Consider the following 13,197-nt stretch of genomic DNA (forward strand, 5'->3'; position numbering starts at 1 on the left):
ACCTATTTTAGTTCTGAAAATCTGTCCCATCATATACTCTGAACCTGCCTCCATAACTGTTATTTTCTCTCCACTATAAGGCAGTATAATAACTGCCCTCTGTTATACTGCCGTTATACCACCCTCTGATGGAGAAAATATAGCTTTATACCGCCCAGGATAGAATACTACTACTGTTTATACTGCCCTCTGGTGGAGAGAATATAATTACTGGGAAGAATATAACTATTCAACAATATAGGAAATAGCCTTAGTGGCTTCCTTACTTGTCTGCTTTTATGCTGCAGTGATGATCCGTCCTAGATGCTGTTGTGTCCAGTTATTTGCGGAGGATCCTGCAGTACTATGATGGCGAAAAGTTCTGATGACGAGACCCCACACTGTGCTTGTGGAAAGGTTCTCCTGATGGTGGTGAGACCCCACACTGGGCTTGCGGAAAAGTTCTCCTGATGGTGAGACCCCACACTGGGCTTGTGGAAAGGTTCTCCTGATGGTGAGACCCCACACAGGGCTTGTGGAAAGGTTCTCCTGATGGTGAGACCCCACACAGGGCTTGTGGAAAGGTTCCAAGTGCCTTGAATGATGTTGCCAATAATGAGCTGTGTTGGTATAGTGTTGGCCGGTCAGGTCACTGTTCTACCAGCACATGTTCACACACTGCCGACTTGCAGGCATGTGACATCACTTTGCAGTACGGACTCGGTACACATGTGCTGGTAGAACAGTGACCGGCTGACACTATACCAACGCAGCTCATTATTGGCAACATTATTCAAGGCACTTCCACAAGCCCTGTGTGGGGTCTCACCATCAGGAGAACTTTTCCACAAGTTCAGTGTTTGGTCTCACCATCAGGGGAACTTTTCCACAAGCTCAGTGTGGGGTCTCACCATCAGGGGAACTTTTCCACAAGCCCAGTGTGGAGTCTCACCATCAGGGGAACTTTTCTACAAGCTCAGTGTGGGGTCTCACCATCAGGGGAACTTTTCCACAAGCCCAGTGTGGGGTCTCACCATCAGGGGAACTTTTCCACAAGCCCAGTGTGGGGTCTCACCATCAGGAGAACTTTTCCACAAGTTCAGTGTTTGGTCTCACCATCAGGGGAAGTTTTCCACAAGCTCAGTGTGGGGTCTCACCATCAGGGGAACTTTTCCACAAGCCCAGTGTGGGGTCTCACCATCAGGGGAACTTTTCCACAAGCCCAGTGTGGGGTCTCACCATCATCAGGAGAACCTTTCCACAAGCCCAGTGTGGGGTCTCACCACCATCAGGAGAACCTTTCCACAAGCCCAGTGTGGGGTCTCACCACCATCAGGAGAACCTTTCCACAAGCCAAGTGTGGGGTCTCACCATCAGGACAACCTTTCCACAAGCCAAGTGTGGGGTCTCACCATCAGGAGAACTTTTCGCCATCATAGCACTGCAGGATCCCCCGCAGATAACTGGACACAACAGAATCTAGGACTGATCATCACCGCAGTATAAATCAGACAAGTAAGGAAGCCACTCAGGACATGTTTTCCTATATTGTGGAACAGTCTTAATAATTCTAGTGAGCACATCTCAGATCTAGTTTTATTTTTATTTTCATTTTTTCATTGGACATTGTCCCGTGTGCACAAGGGCAAAGGGTGCTTCTGAGTATGCAGCTATAAAAGAAGTGGGTATATATTAGCGCTAGTGCTCATTTTTTCTTTTTTAAGGCTGTGTGCACACGTTGCGGTTGCTCAGTTTTTCCCGATAAAAACGCTATAAAACCACAAAAAAAACGCATACAATAAGCATCCCATCATTTAGAATGAATTCCGCATGTTTTGTTCACATGATGCGTTTTTTTCCGCGAAAAAAACGCATCGCGGTAAAAACTGCAGCATGTTCATTAATTTTGCGGTTTTTTTGTGGATTTCCCACTACAAAATGCATTGGGAAGTGTCCAGAAAAAAACGCGGCAAAAAAGTGTTAAAACCACGGCAAAAACGCATGCGTTTTTTTTTTGCAGATTTCTTGCAGAAAATGTCCGGGTTTTCTCAGGAATTTTCTGCTAGAAATCCTGAACGTGTGCACATAGCCTTAGACTATAAAACTCTTGTTATAATGCCATCTGGTGAAGAGAATATAACTTGTTATACCGCCCTCTGGTGGGTGAGAATATAACTATTGTTATATCGCCCTCTGGTGGGGGAGACTATAACTATTGTTATACTGCCCTCTGGTGGGTGAGAGTATGACTACTGTTATATTGCCCTCTCATGGGTGAAAATATAACTATTGCTATACAGCCCTCTACTGGGTGAAAATATAACTACTGTTATAACTCCCACTGGTGGGTAAGAATATAAATATTGTTATTCTGCCCTCTGGTGGGTGAGAATATAACTATTGCTATACCGCCCTCTGGTGGATGAGAATATACATATTGTTATATCGCCCTCTGGTGGAGAGAATATAACTATTGTTATGCCGCCCTCTGGTAGTTGAGAACATACCTATTGCTATACTGCCCTCTCGTGGAGAGATTATAACTACTGTTATACTGCCCTCATGCGGGGTGAGAATATAATTATTGTACCGCCCTCTGGTGGGTGAGAATATAACTACTGTTATACTGCCCTCTGGTGGATGAGAATATAAATATTGTTATACTGCCCTCTAGTGGGGAAAACATAGCTATTGTTATACCGCCCTCTGATGGGTGAGAATATAACTACTGTTATACTGCCCTCTAGTGGGCAGACTATGTGTATTGTTATACCGCCCTCTGGTGGGTGAGATTATAACTACTGTTATACCTCCTTCTGGTGGGTGAGATTATAACTAGTTATATTGCCCTCTAGTGGGGAAAATATAGCTATTGTTATACCGCCCTCAAATGGGTGAGAATATAACTACGGTTATATTGCCCTCTCGTGGGTGAGAATGTAACTATTGTCATACTGCCCTTTGGTGAGTGAAAATATAACTATTGTTATACCCCCCAACTGGTGGGTGAGAATGTAACTACTGTTATACTGCCCTCTGGTGGGTAAGAATATAACTATTGTTATACTGCCCTCTAGTGGGTGACAATATAACGGCAGTATAACAATACTCTGGTGGAGAGAATATAATTACTGGGAAGAATATATTTATTACTATAGTGCCCTCTGGAGGGGAGAATGTAACTATTGTTATACTGCCCTCTAGTGGGAGAATAAAGCTATAATATTGCCCTTTACTGGATGGAATATAACTATTATACTGCCCCCAAGTGGCGATTAACATAATTATTATACTGTCTCTATCCTCATCTGTATGCGGCTCTACATAATTGGGGGGTACAAAGAAACCATTGGGCTCCAGTGAGTCTTCTGACAAATTATTACTTTTTATTACCGTCCTTATTTTGTAACCTATCTTGATTTGCACACACAGCTCCAAATCCTCCACTTCCCTGTACACCAGGGGAGAGGAACTTCAGGCCTGCGGGCTGTTTATAGCCCTCGCTGACCTTTTATCCGGCCCCAGGGCAGATTCCCAGGAACCATAGTACTTGGGCAGGCTACTGTATTTTGATGGCCGCCGATGCAATCATTTCGTCTTTCTCTGAGCAGAAGTGCACAGTGTTCACCACTGAACGCTGAGGCGCGTGCAATGAATGATTACAACCTGACACCAGTGGCAGCGTCAGGAGTTAGCACGCGACTTGTACGGCCCCCAAAGGACAGTATAAATATGCAAATGGCCCTTGGCAGAAAAAAAGAATCCCCATCTGGCAGTACAGTCATTGAATAAAAAGATTCTGTATTCGTAAAGTCACCACTAGGGGGAGCTGACAGTACTGAATTCAATGTTAGCTCCCCCTAGTGGTGGCTGAAGGATAAGGCATGTATCCAGAAAAAAGAATCAGTTCAGTGCCCTCTTCCCACAGGTATGAGCCACCGTGTTGTCCCTTTGGCCGTGCCATCCTCCCCCTACGGCATATTTGGATTTGACTGCGGTGTCCTGACTCTAGTCAGTTGCAGATTAAATAAATTGTGGAGTCAAAGGGTAAAGCTGCAGCTTTGTGACTCCGGCCCTGCAAGACATGTGCGCTCCAGCCCACCGCTCCCTATTTGGGATAATTTGACAATTTTCCTTTTTTTAATTGTAATATGTTCATTTTTAGAACAGTTGGGAACTTTTGATCCCTCCATCCCCATTAGAGGATTGGTGGGAAGTCTCATCTGGGACACAGGGTGAGAGGTTCTCTGCGTATTTTATGGCCACCTCTAGAGGGCAGTAAAAAAGCATAATAAATTATTAACCTAAGTCATTAACCCTCTACTCCCCAACTTCCATATGTTAATCATACATTTTCCATGCAGTGATACAATCTGTATATAGGATGCTGAGTACAATAAATGTTATTGTAACCTGCACCTGACACCGTACTAATGATAGATCTGCATTTAAAGGGCCAGATTGCTGCTAATCTCATGCATCTGTGTGCCACGAAGTCATAATCATCCGTAGAACGGGGAAGTTCCTCCAGGTCCTTTCACTCATCCCACTGAAAAACCAAACAGCAAATGCATTTCTGGACTGAAATGGCTGATACCAGTGAGCAACAGATTCAACTGTACAGAAAGTGTGCAGAAAATTGGTTTTCTGTTCCTTTAAGAATGCAAAAGTAGCTAGAAAAACCAAGATGTGAAACTTCATTCCATGCAAAACGACTAAACACAATGTGAGCATCACAGATACAGCAGTGCTTTCTTGGTAAAGGGAACGCGCAGCCCTCACGTTGCAGTAGTTTTGTGGGTGGGGTCCACAGGTAGCCCACCAGGGACAGGGTCCACATTAAGAGACACTTACGTGATCACACCTGTCATGTGCTCAGTGACTTTAAGCTTCCATTGTCTTTTTGTAACTTGCTTGTTGCATCTCGTTCCATCCTCCGAGGAGCGCTGTGATCGGAGCACGGCGCCCTATGGAGGCGCTCGGCGCACAGACAGGAATGCTGCAGACTCCATCTTCTGGCTCCTCATGTCCTCATTGTTTTGGCGCAGACCCTTGTCTAACAATCAGAGGCGCCATGACTCAAGTACCGGATGAGTCTAGGGGGAAGAGGCAACATGTCCAACATTTTCAGGCGTTTTTTCTCCACAACACTTCGCACCTTTATGCGGCACAGGTGGGTCAGAGGTCTCGGGGGCTCTACAGGACGGAGCAAAGAGACAAGCTTACAAAATTGGTCAAAAGTGTTCTGAAAAAAAAAAGAAGTCCCTAAATCCTCCATCAAAGGCCACCGGTTTCCATCATTGCCAGCACCCTGCCCATCAGGGACAATGCACATCACTACTGAATATTCACGTATGTACAGATGAACACTGAACAGGCATGGAAGAGGCAGATCTCTAACAGAGGACTACTACTCCCACTGGAGTCTGCTGATGTATGACTGATATAAGGTACCTGCTTTTCTCTTAATACAATCCCAACCAGAGTAGCTGTCAAGGTGTTCCTGTAATCGGGAACAGAGACGCACGTTCCCCACATAATCCAGGAGCACGTCGATAATAGGACCGGCCCAGCGACTTAACTCCGGGGTGGAAACCATCTCACAAAACTGGGGGAACAAAAAAGTTATTGACAATATGACAGCTCGGAAACTAGAGGCAGTATTATAGCAGTTTTATTCTTGTACGTAGAGAGCAGTATTATAGTAGTTATATTCTTGTACATATGGGCAGTATTATAGTAATTATATTCTTGTACATAGGAGGCAGTATTATAGTAGTTATATTCTTATACATAGGAGCAGTATTATAGTAGTTATATTCTTGTACATAGGAGCAGTATTATAGTAGTTATATTCTTATACATAGGGGGCAGTATTATAGTAGTTATATTCTTGTACATAGGAGCAGTATTATAGTAGTTATATTCTTGTACATAGGAGGCAGTATTATAGTTATATTCTTGTACACAGGGGCATTATTATAGTAGTTATATTCTTGTATATAGGAGACAGTATTATAGTAGTTATATCCTTGTACATTGGGGCAGAATTATAGTTATATTCTTACACACAGGAGGCAGTATTATGATAGTTATATTCTTGTACATAGGGGTAGTATTATAGTAGTTATATTTTTGTACATAGGAGCAGTATTGTAGTAGTTATATTCTTGTATATAGGAGGCAGTATTATAGTAGTTATATTCTTGTACATAGGGGTAGTATTATAGTAGTTATATTCTTGTATATAGGAGGCAGTATTATAGTAGTTATATCCTTGTACATTGGGGCAGAATTATAGTTATATTCTTACACACAGGAGGCAGTATTATGATAGTTATATTCTTGTACATAGGGGTAGTATTATAGTAGTTATATTTTTGTACATAAGAGCAGTATTATAGTAGTTATATTCTTGTACATAGGAGCAGTATTATAGTAGTTATATTCTTGTACATAGGGGTAGTATTATAGTAGTTATATTCTTGTATATAGGAGGCAGTATTATATTAGTTATATCCTTGTGATGTACCACTTGGCTGTACCTGGATAATTTTGGGCTGTTTAGGGTTTTGAGGTATATCTTCCTGTTGTCTTTGATCTTGTATTGGAGGATGAGGTCCATTTCCATATTCACAGGTGAAGCAAGACTCTGCATCGCACCCCAAGTCCATGATATACTTCAGCAGGCTGAGATACTTCATGGAGAACATGATGGTGGCCGGGAAGGAGGTTGGGTGGGTGGAGATATAGGCGTTTATATTTGCCCCATGGTCCAGAAGCATCTTCATGGTGGTCAGGCAGCCATGTCTTATGGAGATCAGCAGCGGATTGATGATATCGATATTTGGGTTGGCTCCGGCTTCTAGCAGCAATTTAGTTGCAGGAATATTGTTGTTCATAACTGAGAAGTAGATAACGGTGCTTCGCCGGTCCTCATACAGTCGGGCGCGGTCAAAGGAGAGGGTGAAGTTAACGTCGTAGCCGGCATTGATGAGTTCCTCCAATATGTCATCATTATTGCGCTCTGCTGCTATGTGCAAGGGGCTTATCCCACTTCTCTTCACCCGCACGCGGCTTGTCACTGGGATCAACATGGAGACGATGCTAAAATATCAAGAATATATGACACTTGTCATCAAAATGGCATAAATAAAAGGTCAGAATTATAGCATTGCCCTGAGATAATAAGGCCCCTTTCACACATCAGTTTTTTGCTGTCAGTCACAATCCGTTGGCTCGATGGATCGACGGCTCCGTCACAGATTGTGAAAAACTGATGCGACGGATTCGTTTTCTGGATGGATCCACTAGTCATTTGACGGATCCGGCGCCATAGGCTTCCATTCGAGCAAACGTCGGATGGAGACGGATCCGTCGCTGTCCGACTTTTCGACATACACAAAAAACGATACTTTGTCTCCAGCCGCCTGACAATTTTCGAAGCCATCCGTCGCAATCCATTGCTAATACAAGTCTATAAGAAAAAAACAGGTTCAGCGGCATCAGTCGCCGGATTCGTTTTTTTCAAAATTCGACGGAATGCGATTGATAGCAAAAAACTGATGTGTGAAAGGGGCCTAAGACAGGAATATAGCATACAAACATAAAAACTGACCAGCACATCACAACTAGTGTGAACAGGTGCCAGCTAACATAACAATTCTTGGAAAACATAAAGTTGCCCTCTGGATGGTTTAGAATGGTAAATCTAGAATGCAATTCCAATTTCCTAGATTTACCATTCTAAACAATCCTGAGGGCAGCTTTATATATTCTAATTGTTATGTTAGCTGGCACCTGTTCACACTACTTGGGATGTGCTGGTCAGATTTTTCTGTTTGTAGCAAACTCATGTGACATGTGCACTCCCACGCCCAATCCCATCAGATTCAAGTGGTTTTAACTAGTGGATTCCTTCCTGCCCTACATATTGTAGGCTTTTTATTTCGAAAGGTATTTTATCAGGACAGGGACCCAACTACAAGGTACGCATTGACGTTGCAGTTGGGCTCATACACATTGGCTAATTTATGTGCTAAGTGCATTCTTTTTACTGTAAATTTACCTATAGCAATATTGCATTTCCATTTTTCCAAAATTCCACATGTACATAATATAGCACTTAGCCATTGTTCTATGGAAGTAACGCAGTTCCAATTGTCTAGATTTACCATTCTAAGCAATCCAGAGTGCAGCCTTGTATTTTCTTAGGAATATAGCATAGCCCTGAGATAATAAGTCTGGAATATAGCATAATCATGAGATATTAAGTCAGGAATATAGCATAATCTGGAGATAATAAGTCAGGAATACAGCATAATCCCGAAATAATAAGTCAGGAATATAGCATAGCTCTGAGATAATAAGTCAGTAAATATAGCACAGCCCTGAGATAATAAGTCAGGAATATAGCATAATCCTGAGATAATAAAGCAGGAATATGGCATAGCTCTGAGATAAGTCAGTAAATATAGCATAGCCCTGAGATAATAAGTCAGGAATACAGCATAGCCCTGAGATAATAAGTCAGGAATACAGCATAATTCTGAGATAATAAGTCAGGAATATAGCATAGCCCTGAAATAACAAGTCAGGAATATAGTATAATCCTGAGATAATAAGTCCGGAATACAGCAGAGCCCTGAAAAAATTTAGTCAGAAATATAACTCAGCCCTGAGATAATAAGTCAGGAATATAGCATAATCCTGAGATAATAAAGCAGGAATATGGCATAGCTCTGAGATAATAAGTCAGGAATACAGCATAATTCTGAGATAATAAGTCAGGAATATAGCATAGCCCTGAAATAACAAGTCAGGAATATAGCATGGCCCTGAGATAACAAGTCAGAAATATAGCATAGCCCTGAGATAATAAGCCAGGAATATAGCATAGCCCTGAGATAATAAGTCAGGAATACAGCATAATTCTGAGATAAGTCAGGAATATAGCATAGCCCTGAAATAACAAGTCAGGAATACAGCATAATTCTGAGATAATAAGTCAGGAATATAGCATAGTCCTGAAATAATAAGTCAGGAATATAGCATAGCCCAGCGATAATAAGTCAGGAATATAGCATAATCCTGACATAATAATTCAGGAATATAGCATAGCCATGAGATAACAAGTCAGGAATATAGCATAATCCTGAAATAAGTCAGTAATATACAGTGGGGCAAAAAAGTATTTAGTCAGTCAGCAATAGTGCAAGTTCCACCACTTAAAAAGATGAGAGGCGTCTGTAATTTACATCATAGGTAGACCTCAACTATGGGAGACAAACTGAGAAAAAAAAATCCAGAAAATCACATTGTCTGTTTTTTTAACATTTTATTTGCATATTATGGTGGAAAAATAAGTATTTGGTCAGAAACAAAATTTCATCTCAATACTTTGTAATATGTCCTTTGTTGGCAATGACAGCGGTCAAACGTTTTCTGTAAGTCTTCACAAGGTTGCCACACACTGTTGTTGGTATGTTGGCCCATTTCTCCATGCAGATCTCCTCTAGAGCAGTGATGTTTTTGGCTTTTCGCTTGGCAACACGGACTTTCAACTCCCTCCAAAGGTTTTCTATAGGGTTGAGATCTGGAGACTGGCTAGGCCACTCCAGGACCTTGAAATGCTTCTTACGAAGCCACTCCTTCGTTGCCCTGGCGGTGTGCTTTGGATCATTGTCATGTTGAAAGACCCAGCCACGTTTCATCTTCAATGCCCTTGCTGATGGAAGGAGGTTTGCACTCAAAATCTCACGATACATGGCCCCATTCATTCTTTCATGTACCCGGATCAGTCGTCCTGGCCCCTTTGCAGAGAAACAGCCTCAAAGCATGATGTTTCCACCACCATGCTTTACAGTAGGTATGGTGTTTGATGGGTGCAACTCAGTATTCTTTTTCCTCCAAACACGACAAGTTGTGTTTTTTCCAAACAGTTCCAGTTTGGTTTCATCAGACCATAGGACATTCTCCCAAAACTCCTCTGGATCATCCAAATGCTCTCTAGCAAACTTCAGACGGGCCCGGACATGTACTGGCTTAAGCAGTGGGACACGTCTGGCACTGCAGGATCTGAGTCCATGGTGGCGTAGTGTGTTACTTATGGTAGGCCTTGTTACATTGGTCCCAGCTCTCTGCAGTTCATTCACTAGGTGCCCCCGCGTGGTTCTGGGATTTTTGCTCACCGTTCTTGTGATCATTCTGACCCCACGGGGTGGGATTTTGCGTGGAGCCCCAGATCCAGGGAGATTATCAGTGGTCTTATATGTCTTCCATTTTCTAATTATTGCTCCCACTGTTGATTTCTTCACTCCAAGCTGGTTGGCTATTGCAGATTCAGTCTTCCCAGCCTGGTGCAGGGCTACAATTTTGTTTCTGGTGTCCTTTGACAGCTCTGGTCTTCACCATAGTGGAGTTTGGAGTCAGACTGTTTGAGGGTGTGCACAGGTGTCTTTTTATACTGATAACAAGTTTAAACAGGTGCCATTACTACAGGTAATGAGTGGAGGAAAGAGGAGACTCTTAAAGAAGAAGTTACAGGTCTGTGAGAGCCAGAAATCTTGATTGTTTGTTTCTGACCAAATACTTATTTTCCACCATAATATGCAAAAAAAATGTTAAAAAAACAGACAATGTGATTTTCTGGATTTTTTTTCTCAGTTTGTCTCCCATAGTTGAGGTCTACCTATGATGTAAATTACAGACGCCTCTCATCTTTTTAAGTGGTGGAACTTGCACTATTGCTGACTGACTAAATACTTTTTTGCCCCACTGTAGCATAGCCCTGAGATAATAAGTCAGGAATATAGCATAGCCCAGCGATAATAAGTCAGGAATATAGCATAATCCTGACATAATAATTCAGGAATATAGCATAGCCATGAGATAACAAGTCAGGAATATAGCATAATCCTGAAATAAGTCAGTAATATAGCATAGCCCTGAGATAATAAGTCAGGAATATAGCATAGCCCAGCGATAATAAGTCAGGAATATAGCATTGCACTGTTATAACAAGTCAGTAATATAGCATAGCCCTGAGATAATAAGTCAGAAATATAGCATAGCCCTGAGACAAGAGAGATATATTCCTGACTTATGGGAGATGTATATAATCTGTATAGGGCATAGCCAGAAGTGGGTGCGCCCCTGTGACTCCGCTGCTGTTCTCCTTGTGTTCCCCCATACAGATGCACTTACATGTTTAGATTCCTCGGAGGTGACATCAGCCCCCCGTGGCCGCAGCACCAGCGCCGTCAGTGATACCAGTGCCAGATGTGTTTTTCGTGAGTGCAGGATCTGTCAGCTCTATCTCGCTTTCCTCATGTTGGAGGCATGCAGAATGATTTTGGGGGGCAGAGTTCACGGGTGAGTGGGGTGTGTGGGGGAGGGGCAACTTACTCATCATTGTCACGTTTCTTCGCTGCGATGTGAATGGGCAGAAACCCATCTTTATTCTGTCTGTTGGCGTCGGCTCCTTGGGACAGGAGGAACTCGACAATGTCGTCATGACCATTTTTGGAGGCCTCGAATAGCGCCGTGGCGAGGTCATTGGCCTGCGTGTTTATGTCAGCGCCTGGTAAAAGAAAGTAACAACAAAAAATTAAAGGGATTGTCCACCTCTTTATTTTATTTATTTTTTGAATCTGGTCACCACTGTGGCCACCAACAGGATCAGGCGCCACCACAGCCGCTTACGGTATCCAGCACCACCACAGCCACCTAATGTCACCTACCGCATTTTACGATGTAGCGCAGCGCCTCCAGCTGTCCACTCTGCGCCGCTACAAATAACGGGGTGGTGCCATAACAGTTCTTGGCTTCAATCTTTGCGCCTCCCTTTACTAAGATATCAATGATGTCCAGAGCGTTCCTCGCCACCGCCTCGTGCAGTGCCGTCCAGCCCTGGTTACACCGGTGATTAACGTCAGCCCTGTAGTCAACCAACAACTGGACGGCGGCGCTGTTCTTCCGCTCACAGACTGCACAGGAAAATAACGGGAGTTATAGAACATGAGCCTCTGTATCTAATCCTATCCTGTGTGATACTGTCTGCTGAGCCGTGTATCTAATCCTATCCTGTGTGATATTGTCTGCTGAGCTGTGTATCTAATCCTATCCTGTGTGATACTGACTGCTGAGATGTGTATCTAATCCTATCCTGTGTGATACTGTCTGCTGAGCCGTGTATCTAATCCTATCCTGTGTGATACTGTCTGCTGAGCCGTGTATCTAATCCTATCCTGTGTGATACTGTCTGCTGAGCTGTGTATCTAATCCTATCCTGTGTGATACTGTCTGCTGAGCTGTGTATCTAATCCTATCCTGTGTGATACTGTCTGCTGAGCTGTGTATCTAATCCTATCCTGTGTGATACTGTCTGCTGAGCTGTGTATCTAATCCTGTCCTGTGTGATACTGTCTGTTGAGCTGTGTATCTAATCCTATCCTGTGTGATACTGTCTGCTGAGCTGTGTATCTAATCCTATCCTGTGTGATACTGTCTGCTGAGCCGTGTATCTAATCCTATCCTGTGTGATACTGTCTGCTGAGCTGTGTATCTAATCCTATGTTGTGTGATATTGTCTGCTGAGGTGAGTATCTAATCCTATCCTGTGTGATACTGTCTGCTGAGCCGTGTATCTAATCCTGTGTGATACGGTCTCTCGGTGGAGGTATATACATGGGGTGTTACCTTTATACAGGGGGGTTTCTCTGGTCTTGTTCACAATATCTGGCTCGGCTCCGGATTGCAGCAGGAACTGTACACAGTCCAGGTGTCCGTGTACGGCCGCGATATACAGCGCCGTCTCCTCCTGCAGCGTCCGCTGGTCGATCGTTGTTGGATACGCTGCACGAAGCACAAACCACTCACTACAGGCAGAGAATTTGTGCTGTGTACTCGGTCAGCACAGACTCCATGATCGGCCTCAATGTTCCCAGTGCTGCCCCTTATTTCTACTCTCCCCGGCAATACTGCCGTCAGACACATGGCAGCGACACCGCCTGTTCCTGGACAATCATTCTTCCCAACATCCCAAACAGTCTGAGGGGCTTCATCAGAGAAAGTAACGCTACCCCCCCGTCCTCTGTAGTCTGGTCCCTGCAGTTATTTTCTTTGATGAAACCCCGACATCGGGAACAATGATTGTCCAGAGAGGAGATGGCGATGCTGCCGTTAGTCCTGTGTCTGCAGACAATAAAGCCTCCTGAG

The 13,197-nt window shown here is 43.4% G+C and overlaps 1 protein-coding gene across 4 annotated transcripts in view; it reads right to left on the reverse strand.

Annotated features, from left to right (window-relative positions):
• Window positions 1–579: 579 nt before the first annotated feature.
• The window catches only part of ASB2 (ankyrin repeat and SOCS box containing 2), a 57,005-nt gene continuing 44,387 nt past the window's right edge, over window positions 580–13,197 (reverse strand). For 3 of the 4 annotated variants that reach the window (XM_069737186.1, XM_069737195.1, XM_069737204.1), the window contains 6 exons: window positions 12,679–12,834; window positions 11,721–11,966; window positions 11,386–11,560; window positions 6,525–7,086; window positions 5,434–5,587; window positions 580–5,175 (listed from right to left, as the gene is read on the reverse strand). In XM_069737186.1, coding sequence (XP_069593287.1) covers window positions 5,036–5,175; window positions 5,434–5,587; window positions 6,525–7,086; window positions 11,386–11,560; window positions 11,721–11,966; window positions 12,679–12,834 — 1,433 coding nt within the window. In that variant the 3' untranslated portion in view covers window positions 580–5,035. Of the gene's footprint in view, window positions 5,176–5,433; window positions 5,588–5,634; window positions 7,087–11,385; window positions 11,561–11,720; window positions 11,967–12,678; window positions 12,835–13,197 lie in introns of those variants that run through there. The other variant, XM_069737214.1, reaches the window with a different exon arrangement.

Source organism: Ranitomeya imitator, chromosome 1 (genome assembly GCF_032444005.1).
Source record: "Ranitomeya imitator isolate aRanImi1 chromosome 1, aRanImi1.pri, whole genome shotgun sequence".
In the NCBI taxonomy this organism is placed as follows: domain Eukaryota; kingdom Metazoa; phylum Chordata; class Amphibia; order Anura; family Dendrobatidae; genus Ranitomeya; species Ranitomeya imitator.